This window comes from Triticum dicoccoides, chromosome 5B (genome assembly GCF_002162155.2).
Source record: "Triticum dicoccoides isolate Atlit2015 ecotype Zavitan chromosome 5B, WEW_v2.0, whole genome shotgun sequence".
Lineage (NCBI taxonomy): Eukaryota > Viridiplantae > Streptophyta > Magnoliopsida > Poales > Poaceae > Triticum > Triticum dicoccoides.
The window spans coordinates 591,248,405-591,259,732 of NC_041389.1; the positions used below are offsets into that span (position 1 = coordinate 591,248,405).

Consider the following 11,328-nt stretch of genomic DNA (forward strand, 5'->3'; position numbering starts at 1 on the left):
TCGCGGTCACTGTGAACCCAGTCGCGGCCGCCTCCCTCGCCGTAGCTGCTCTGCAACAGACGGACCGTTGCTTTTGAAGGGTTTGCAACAAATGCGTTGTTGCAAAACTGGCCTTCAATTAGGTTCTGATCAGGCGGGCTTTGAGGTGGTCGACACGCACAATGTCAGAAGTCGCTGAGCGGAAGCATCTGAAATCTGAAAAAAAAAACCTCATCACTAGGGTTTTTTAAAATTTCCGTTTAACTTTCAATCTGATAGCCACGCCGGTGCTAAACGAGCATAATAACGTGGCAACGACCACGCCGCACACCTCCCAAGAAAAAAATAGCGAAGCAAACGGGCTTCGACGACGGAGCCCAACAACGACCACACGGTTTTGCTTTGGGCTCAAGAAAGAAAAGTTTGGGCAAAACTGGCGACGCGACCCAAGAGTACTGACCCGGGACGCCATTGACGCCTCCGAGCCAGAGGAGGCGAGGAACACATGCTCCCTTTCCTCCCCGCTGAAGAGTAGCTGCAGTTGTTGCCAAGACCACCACGGAAGCGGAAGCGGAAGCGCACGCCAGCGCACCCCCAGCCGAACCATTCTCGCCGAGCCCTCGCCCTCCCCCGGCCGCGGCGGCGGCGCCCCTCCTCCCCGCTCGCGCCTCCGGGGATCGCGGGATTGGGCGGCGATGGACACCTCTACTAGGGCGGCCAAGATCCCCTCCCTCCCCCAACAGACGGAGATCAACTGGGACAAGTAAGCCCCCGCCTCCTCTCCCCCCGCCGTTCCCCGGCAATTCACCCCGTCCCGTGCGCTCCCGAGTATCTAGTCTAGTTGTTAATCTCCCCGCCTCCCCCCGTCCGCAATTCGGAACTGGCATTAGAAGAAATTTCGATTTAGGAACTTGCCGTGGCTGCTGTTGTTGCCGGATGATGTGCGATTTAGGAAGCTGTGGTGAATTAGGGCTTCTAGGTAGCTCTCTGGCTGGTATATTGTTCTGAAACTGCGGTGTGTACATGTTGCAGCCTCGACATGACCAAGCTCTATGTGGTGGGGGCCGGCATGTTCAGCTGCGTGACCGTGGCGCTGTACCCAGTCTCCGTGATCAAGACCCGGATGCAGGTTGCCTCCGGGGAGGCCATGAGGAGGAACGCCCTGGCCACCTTCAAGAACATCCTCAAGGTGGATGGGGTGCCTGGGCTGTACCGGGGGTTTGGGACCGTCATCACTGGGGCTATCCCGGCTAGGATTATCTTCCTCACGGCGCTCGAGAAGACAAAGGCGACCTCGCTTAAGCTTGTCGAGCCACTTCAGCTGTCAGAGTCGATGGAGGCTGCCCTTGCTAATGGTCTTGGTGGTTTGACGGCGTCTCTGTGCTCGCAGGCCGTGTTTGTGCCCATTGATGTGGTATGCTTACTATTAGCCATTTCCAGTTTCCATGCTGCTGCAAAGAGTTGTGCTATGTTTGCCAGATTAGGCAAATCCATTTATCATGTTTCTGTTGGCCTGTATCTCAGGTTAGCCAGAAATTGATGGTTCAAGGATATTCTGGTCATGTCAGATATAAGGGTGGAATAGATGTTGTTCAAAAGATTATGAAGTCTGATGGGCCACGGGGATTGTACAGAGGATTTGGCCTGTCTGTTATGACGTATGCACCGTCAAGTGCTGTTTGGTGGGCAAGCTATGGGTTCAGCCAGCGTATGATTTGGAGGTTAGTGATGGTCTAATATCGCTATGTTTGTCTCTCTTAGCCTCTATGATATTTAAATTCATGGATTTCTTAAGTTAAACAAAAGAAGAAAAAGCTAACTGTATGTATGTATGTATATATATATTGGCAATTTCGATCTCTGTAATTAAGTAATTATGCAACCTTTTTAAAACCGCTCCTTTGATGGTGACAGACTATTTTGATCACATATCTATCTTTTGCTTTCCTGTTGTAATACCTACCATGGTCCAGTAATCCCAAAGTATGGTTTTATTTACAATGATCTTTTTTGGGAAAACCATGATCTTACTTTGGTGCGTTCTTGTTGATTTGCTTCGGTAATCTTTTCATATTGTTCTGTCTTCCTATAGGTAGAAACAGTAACCATGATCAAGTGGTTTGGTTTATATAAATACTTCTCTGGCACTAGGTAATCAGGAATCTTATTAGCAGCCTTGATAATGATGACACACTAAGCCATAATATGGTCTGCACAACTTGATGGGAAATACATAGTAATATGCTCTTAAGGGCCAGTAGAGAAGTTAGTATTGGGGAGTTCTTTCTTAATTCTTGGTGATAGAATCAAAATGTTAAGAATTGAAATAAAGTTATTTATCTTGTTAGCATAGCTACCTGAGAGTTCACTGCTGTTGTTCTGCTTGTGTAAACAGTGCTCTTGGCCATTTGAATGATAAAGAAGATACTCCTAGTCAGTTGAAAATAGTTGGTGTTCAAGCAACAGGGGGAATGATTGCTGGGGCAGTGACCTCTTGTGTTTCAACTCCTCTAGATACAATCAAAACCAGGCTGCAGGTGACATTTATGTTTCTGATTATTTTGCTTATTTCTGCCTAATTGGGTTTGAACAAACTTCATTTTTCAGGACTACCCTTGTAACTAGTGCTTATTAAGTTTCACTCTGATGCCATTAAGATGCCTATAACATGACTCCATTATCAGAATATCAATTACAATTATTAAGTAAGGTTTAGGAGCATGGACATTTTGTCTTGAAGTTCATTGATGTCCATCTCAAAACATGCTTTTGTCTTGGATAATATCTACTCCCTCCGTTCCTAAATATTTCTCCATTTGAAATCTCTAAAAAGACAAATATTTAGGAACGGAGGGAGTAATAGCATGAGACTGAGGAGGTAGAATTCAGGAACACAGTCTTTATTAATCAAGATATATTTCTTCTCTCAATAGCGATCATTGATTCATTGGAAAGGCAAGCCACTGTAAATGAATACTTGTATTAAATCTTAAAATAGTTATTAATGAGTAGCATAAATGCGGCAATGTCGAAGTGGCTTATAAGTTTTTCAAGGATATGGCGTGCACTTTATGGACACACTTAACAGCTTTCTTAACATTACATGTTTCATCTGTATTGATAGTGTAGACTGTAGAGTGTAGACTTCTACTCCCTCCGTCCGAAAAAGCTTGGGACAAGCTTTTTCGGACGGAGGGAGTAGTTCGTTACAATATCACTTCTAGACTGTAGTGTTCAACCCCTGGTGTTCAATTTTTTCTGGGGCTGCTTTAAGAAAATGCTCTGTACAGCAGATGTTTTCTTTATGTCATCAAGAATTTGCATTTTTTTTCTATTTCTTAACTGTGACATGTATCCTGCGAATTATGGTTTTATATCAGCCAAATTAATATTTTTCTGTTATTTCATCTAGGTTAATCAAAACAAGCCAAAAGCCAGTGAAGTAGTTAGAAGATTGATCGCTGAAGATGGATGGAAGGGTTTCTACAGAGGATTAGGTCCAAGATTTTTCAGCTCATCTGCTTGGGGTACATCAATGATTGTATGCTACGAATACTTAAGTATGGCCATCCTCCTTTCCAAGTCTTATATGCTTTTTTTGTATATTCATCACATGTAATGCTATTTGGAAGCATGCAAAATTGCATATAATAAATACACTCTCACAGTTAATTACATACTAGAGCATTTCTCATCTAGACTAGGGGTGTGGTGGCATTGTGGTCACTTGTTATCATTTGTCTATATCTCTTGTAGGCTATAACATAACTCCCATATGCAATATAATCACACTTGAGTACAATCTGAAACTGTGGAACTTGTATGCCTGTAAGGTTACCTTACATTAAAGCTAGCACATTATGGATGTGTATTCATGGTGCACTTCCGTATATGGCAGGAGTATTGTGGCATATACGAATAACAAACGCAATCTAGTGGAATATCTGTGCTTTGCGCCAACATAGTGTTCATTAAAAAGTTCTCCATGAATGAAGAGCATTTGTTTTATGAAATTTGATTATTTGAACTTCCAGTAAAAGCCCATTTCAGGAAAGGGGGTTGTTTGTAGTTGTATATTCAAACATGCACGCTCTATACGATATTCCTTTTTTCTAATGCTCTACTTTCATTTACTCCCTCTGTTCCATAATACTTCTTGTCGTTTTATTTAGATGACACCAGGTTTTAAATTTCTCAAAACTTTCTCATCTGATCTGAAACTATGCTTTGTTCTCTCTATCCCTAACGATTGCTTCCTTCTGGTTTTTCCTCGCAGAGCGCGTATGTGCTAAAGTTGAAGAGGCCTGAGTCGCCGGACATCTCCTTATTTGGTTCCTGCAAAAACGCTGGAATTTTTGTTGGTGCAACAATACTACAAGAAGGCATCAGTGACACCCACCTGAAGCTGTGTTTCTCGCTGACTTGATAGCTAGACAGTGGTTCTTACAAACTTTGGTGCCCCTGGAGGGTAGTAATATTTTTTTGGCGGAATATTTTAGGCTGGTATTAGCTAGCTGCCTCTAGTGACAGCTATGGATTAGGCAGAATGCTCATATAAACCCAGAGATCAGATGTATTCAATTTCTATTCTTTTGAACTCCAAGGCTTTGTTATGGCGAGTCTGGTCGATTGGGACCAGTTGTAATGACACGTGAGGGGCAAGCTTCGCATTTGCTCGTTTCTCTGCTAAAATTTGTTTTTCCTTGTCAAACACAGGCAGCAGCGCATTGTCTGATCCCTTCACAGTGTTTTTTTTCCCTGTTTGTGTGATAAAAGTATAGTTTAATTAACACATATCATCTTGCCAGTGCCTGGTCCTCGCATCAAATGTTCTAGAGTAGAGTAGATTTCGCAGAATGAAAGACGAACAAGGAGAAGGCAACGACTACGGGCTGTTTTTGGATGATTGAATGGGTACCAATTTATTGGCATGCCATAGGCAGGCAAAGATGCTGCTTCAACGATTTATAGATCTTGTGTCAAGGGGCGAGTAATGGCGTTTGCTGGTGTCGCTTTCCTTTACTATTGGTTCAGTGCATTTTTCAATCTCCGGCGTGCAGAATTTCAATCGGAGGAAGACGAAGACTAGTATGCTTTTGAATGTAAATTTATTTTTACTGGTTATTTTATGTTCAGTTGTCAACCTATTGACTTCTCTTTTTCTCAATATCAATCAGATCTAAGATGCTGTTTGGATGCCTTTATTCAAAAGTTTTTCTTATTGGCATTGGCATGCTAATGCTTCTATGCCCATCCTAGTTCATGTTTCTAGCCAATGTCGGTCAATACATCGACAAGCAAAAAGCTCCATCAAAACTTTAGCTAGCCAACTTATTTGGTAGCGCAAAGCTAAGGCTGGTCTGCCCAAAGAAGAAGAGCTTCAGAATCGGCGTCTCCACAGATTACATTCATCTAATTATCTTCCTGGAAGTTTGCAGTTCGGTGAGATCGACTCCGATGTTGTAGTTCTGCTTCCACTGCCCAGATACTGACAACGTATTTTTCACCTTCGTTCAGAGGTTCACTCACTCTGCTGCGAGAACACTGAACACATTTGCTCTGAAGCGGCAGAGCTTGAGTCCACTTTCCACTCCATTTCAGTTGGCCCACGGGAGGACGGAGGGGGGGAAGGTCGACGGGGGCCGAGAGATGGACGCGGCGGTGCAGGAGGCGAAGCTGCTGCGGCAGGTGAACGCCCTCATCGTGGCGCACCTCCGCGACCAGAACCTCACGCAGGCCGCCACCGCCGTCGCCGCCGCCACCATGACCCCCAAGGCCGACGCCTCCGCCCCCAACCACCTCCTCCGCCTCGTCGCCAAGGTATATATAAATATAACTCCCCTCCCTATGCCCCCCTCGCCTAGGGTTCCGGCGTAAACCCTCGCTGCTGTCGGCTCATGCAGGGCCTCGCGGCCGAGCGGGAGGAGGAGGCTAGGGGAGGCGGATATCCCGCCGCGTTTGACCCCGCCGCGGTCGCTGCGGGCGGCGGGCTGGCGCGCCCTCTCGGCACCAATGCCGTGGATTTCAGGTGAAACCCAGGATTTCTCCTCGTGGTTCTGGCATTTGACAAATTAACTGTGTGTAGTGTAGTGTATATGGATTTGATTGTGAAGCTTACTGCAGTGTGCAGAATGTTAGGGGCCCGTCCAAGACTTTCCCCAAGCATGAAACCAGGCACATCTCCGATCATAAGGTGGGCATGGTTCTACTTTTCCCTTTGCTCGATGTTACCATATGAATTCACTTTTACTCCATTTCCTGCTGTGATGTTTATGAGATATCTGAACTAAATCTGGATTCAACTGAGGAACGGTATTTTCTAAACCCGAGCAGAGATGTTACTTATACAAGGATATTATAAGCAACAGCAAGCAGTTTACATGGCTCACAGATCGAATGGATAATTAATCAGCATACAATCGTCACCATTTACACGCTTTGCACCTCCCATGGTGCCTTCATAGTCACCCAACTTGTAATTTTGTTGGTCCTGTTAATTAAGGTGTGACAGACCAGTTGGCAAGAAATATCTTATATACTTTTTCGGTGGTTTACTCTTATTTTGTGCAGAATGTTGCCAGATGTGCAAAATTTAGTCCTGATGGGAAATATTTTGCAACTGGAAGTGGGGACACATCCATTAAGTTCTTTGAGGTGAGCTTGAATTATCATTCCATCGCTGCGTGCAGGATGTGCTTTGTTAGGTTCTAGTTCTTGCTCAATGTACGACTTCCACTTGCAGGTATCGAAAATTAAGCAGACGATGTTAGGAGACTCCAAAGAAGGCTCTGGCCGGCCTGTGGTCCGTACATTTTATGACCATGTGCAGGTTAGTATTTTACTGTTTAGGTCCTTGAGTCTCTTCTCATCCTGTTTTGGAATAGCTTCCTGTTAAGACTTCTTCTATTCACCATTCGGTAGTTGCTTACCCAACTTCTTGTACATAGCACTGACAAGGTAGCACTGACAAGGTATCTAGCTTTGTAACTAGTATTCCAGGTAGTTACTTCTTCACCTTCTATATCTTGAATTGCCACCATAGGGTATTGAACATTGTAACTGGTTATTAGTAACTGTTTCATTTGCTCCATTCATCCATTGTTCTGCTTATTTATCTTTAATTGCTTGAATTACCTCCATGCCTTCTTTTAGCAAGTAAACATCTTTATATTTGTAGGGCGCCAATGTGGCTGCCTAGTGCCTAGTGCTGAAGTACATGGTTGTGGTTGAATTCATGGATTCAAGCCCCCATTATCCTTCTATAATTAAAGATTTGTAGTTCCTCCTATGTACGCTAGTTGTTTTTGTAACATGTTTAATTTCTTGCAGCCCATCAATGATCTGGATTTCCATCCTATTAGCCCAATACTGATATCTGGAGCAAAAGATAATGCGATAAAGTATGCTTATCATTGCTTCCTGCCTTCCTTGTTGTTTGTTATGCAGTTTGAGGAGTTCATACATAGATTAAGCATAATTGGTCTGTTTACATATAATTACGATATATCTGTTGAGTTGTATGTCCTTTGAACTTGAAACTTGCCTGACAGGTTCTTTGACTTCTCCAAAACTGCTGCAAGAAAAGCATTCAGAGTTATTCAGGTAGTAAAATGCTTAGTAACTGTATGTACTCTAAATGGCATGTTTGTGGTGCCTAAATAATTTCTCTCTCCCAATATTTACTTGAACAGGATACTCATAATGTTAGGTCTGTATGTTTTCATCCTTGCGGGGATTACATTTTAGCAGGTACTATGCTCCTTTCTGTTATTAGGCTTTTGATCCTTTCTGTAATTAGACTTTTACCTGTAGCCTCTAGCTTTTTGTTTTACACGATTATCAATTCTGATATTGCTTGGTTAGAGTTAAGAGTAGACTTATTTATAATGCATTTTAAAGAAACAATCATGTATAGTAGGCATTATTATATATATTTTCATGATACACTCATGGTGTCCATACTCTACGTGGTTGCAGAATAATTACTCGCTAATGTGTTCTAGGTATGGCTTAATATATCTAACTGAGAATATTTGGCGTCTGGCCTCTAAGGATTTGAGTTTTGTTCCAGAATCAGACTGCCGATTTCAATAATTTTTGGCATTGCTTATTTGTCAAATACCGACTAGTTTCGCGCGAGTTCAATTAGAGGCCCACATTGCCATATTAATCTATTTAATATGCAATCCTTGGAAGCAGCTGACTTGGATACAAAATATTTTCAGGGACTGATCACCCAGTAGCTCATCTCTATGATGTAAACACTTTCACATGCTTCTTATCCGCAAATCCGCAGGACTCTAGTGCTGCTATCAACCAGGTATTTTCTTACTTTTGCTTCACAAGCTTTGTCCTACAGTGGTTATAATTTTCATGAAAGGCACACCATTGCCACCCTATATATACTTTGTGGGTGTCAGGTGCGTTACTCGGGTACTGGGAGCATGTATGTGACTGCTTCTAAGGATGGTTCTCTGCGCATCTGGGATGGAGTATCTGCTGAATGTGTTCGTCCCATAATTGGAGCACATGGATCTGTAGAAGCTACGAGTGCAATTTTCACCAAAGATGAGAGGTTAGCAAGTGCCGGCATGTGTAAAATGCTTTTGGGGAAAAAAGATATGTGAATAAATAGTCTTAACATCATAATGTTTCAGCATTGTGTTGAGAATCTACCTTTTTTTCCATACGATCCCCAAAGGATCAGGTTAACAACAAACTGCATCCAGCACCCAGGTGCAAAAACAAAAGGAAAAAAAACAGGTTTGTCCTAGCATCCAGGTGTTGAGAATCTACCTGTAAGTCTGTAACAAACCAACCCGATTTGTCCTAGTAATAATGGATCAGTTCCAAGTGGTTAGTTGCCGTACCATTAGAGTTGCATACAATCCTTAGGGAATCATCTGTTTTAGGCTAAACCAGGACAGCAGTGATGTGCCATGGTTACTTGGCAGGGATGGACATACCTGAGCAATGAGGTGTCACACGACTATCGTGAGGTGAATCCGACGGTCACACATCAGAGAAAGAGGACCAAACCTGGTCACTCTAGTGTGGATGCAAATGCAAAGCATTTCTCTGTTGTGCAGAAAGGCTTTGTTTTATGGTTACAATGTGCAACTTTGCGTGTACTTGCAAATACGATTGAATAATGAAGCTGTTATAATGAATATATACTAACTGAAGGACTTGGTCACCCATTTCGAGTTATTATATTCCTGGATTTGAGAAAAGTTTGTGCTTGTATCCTGGCTATCTCTTATGAAGCCAAAAACGTTCTTTCAGGTACATCCTATCCAGTGGGAAGGATTCGTGTATAAAGTTATGGGAAGTTGGCACCGGAAGACTTGTGAAGCAATATCCAGGTGCTGTTAATACGCAATTCCGGTGCCAGGTTAGTAGTAAGATTCTGTACAATTATCCTTTCCTTTCTTTCTGATTTACATACTAACACATTTGGTCGTACACGCTCTTCTGGCACCAATGGTAGCTAAGTATCTCAGTTTGTCAGCCTAGTCCATATGAAATAGATTGTAGCTTTGAGCTTGTAACTAATTGTACAACCAACTTCATTGTTGCAATAAATTGATTTTGTTGTTTAGGCTGTCTTCAATGAAACTGAGGAGTTTGTACTATCAACCGACGAGCAAAACAACGAGGTGAATTTCCAATTCAGACTAGTAATACCTGTGTTTCAGAAGGGAAAAGCCCCTCAGCACACGCCTCACTGTAATACTGCCTGGTCTTCAGGTTGTCATCTGGGACGCACTTACTTCCGAAAGGGTGTCAAGATTGCCCTCTGGCCATACCGGCGCCCCTAGGTGGCTGGAGCACTCCCCTGTAGAGCCAGTGTTTGTTACATGCGGAAACGATCGATCCGTCAGATTCTGGAAATAAACGGCATAGATTCAATTCAACTCTAGCGTTCAAATCATGAAGTTTGTTGTATCATGGAGTACTCCAGGGTAAAAGAAAGGAATACTTGTAACTGTAGTGGCTGTACTTATACATGCTGTTGAAGCTTTGACATTGTACCAAACTTGGTAGAGTAAGATTTTTTTTTGTCTGTTATGGCATTGATGATTGTGAAAGAGAAAAATCCATCAACAGTCACTGAACTTGTTCAACATTTTTCAAATAATTGTTCAACATTTTTTATATACATGTTAAACATTTTGCAAATACTTGTTTAACATTTTTATACATAATCAACATTTTTATATACATGATCAACAATTTTTCAAATACTTGTTGAACATTTTTTATATACTTGTTCAATATTTTTTCAAATACTTGTTCAATATTTTTTCAAATACTTGTACAGCCCAGCACAGAAGTTACGACATCCAGAGCTTAATCGAGCGGCGTCCATGGCGTCCACAATTCCGCCGTGGTCTGAAATCCCACAGGACATCCTAGGCCTCGTCATGGACCGCCTCTACTCCTCCCCTGCCCAGACACGCTTCTCCGCGGCGTGGTCTAAAATCTTGCTCGCCGTCCCTGTCGCCGCCGCCAACCGCCGTGGCTTCCAGCACGTGTGTCGCCGTACCCGGCACTCGGCCGCTGCCGACCGCGCCCGCTTCCGCGCCGTGTGTCGCTCATGGCATCTGGCTATGCGCCGACATGTTCCGAGGACACCTGGGGCGTCGCCATGGATCGTCATGTCAGACGGCTCGTTCTTCACACCCTCCGACGGCGGCTGCAGCGCGCCACGCCGTCTCCCTTCCCTGCCGAAGAACGCAAGATGCATTGGGTCCACTGACGAGTGGCTTGCCCTTGACTGCACTGATGCAGAAAACATGCACACCTACTTCTTACACAATCCGTTCTCCAACACGACGGTGCCGCTCCCCGAGTTGAGCCCTATCATCGGTCATGTCTCTGAGCTTTTCGAGGTCCGCAAAGTGCTGTTGCGGTCAAGCCCCCGTGACATCGTTGCTCTCATGACCAACAACTCCAATTATCCCATCATATTAATCCGACCAGGAAAGGGGGTATGGCTGCCGAAGCCGGATACAACGCCCTTCAACCTCATCATCGATATTGCTTTTCTTGAAGGGAAACTCTACGGCATCACCCAGGCTGAGGACCTTGCCTCTGTCAGTATCGATTTTGATAACTATGGCATACCGACCGTTACCGCTACAGAGCGCCTCATCAAACACCCACCCTTGGAAAACTGTAATTTTGATGTATGGAGCGATGTTGATGAAAAGTTGGAGGCTTACGATGGTATGGGTGATAAGGACGAGGTTGAGAACGGTGGCGAGGACCATGATGAGGAACTGAATGAAGTGGATGCTCGCGCACGTGCCTTATATGAATTCAAAAAGAGAACCGGTGATGGCA

General features: G+C 43.8%; 2 protein-coding genes across 2 annotated transcripts; both read left to right on the plus strand.

Moving 5' to 3' along the window:
- The first annotated feature begins 429 nt into the window (after positions 1-429).
- On the plus strand, positions 430-4,692 carry LOC119311853 (solute carrier family 25 member 44-like). The gene is made up of 6 exons (XM_037587567.1): positions 430-742; positions 1,012-1,393; positions 1,504-1,700; positions 2,375-2,516; positions 3,392-3,539; positions 4,256-4,692. Exons 1-6 carry the CDS (start codon positions 675-677, stop codon positions 4,285-4,287), a joined length of 969 nt encoding a protein of 322 aa, XP_037443464.1. The 5' UTR covers positions 430-674; the 3' UTR covers positions 4,288-4,692.
- Positions 4,693-5,500: 808 nt separating this feature from the next.
- Positions 5,501-10,092, plus strand: LOC119311854 (cleavage stimulation factor subunit 50-like). Its single transcript, XM_037587568.1, has 13 exons — positions 5,501-5,799; positions 5,883-6,007; positions 6,103-6,172; positions 6,550-6,633; positions 6,722-6,808; positions 7,309-7,379; positions 7,530-7,581; positions 7,671-7,728; positions 8,205-8,299; positions 8,400-8,554; positions 9,265-9,373; positions 9,582-9,638; positions 9,730-10,092. The coding sequence occupies exons 1-13, from the start codon at positions 5,629-5,631 to the stop codon at positions 9,874-9,876; spliced, it is 1,281 nt and encodes a 426-aa protein (XP_037443465.1). The 5' UTR covers positions 5,501-5,628; the 3' UTR covers positions 9,877-10,092.
- Positions 10,093-11,328: the final 1,236 nt, after the last annotated feature.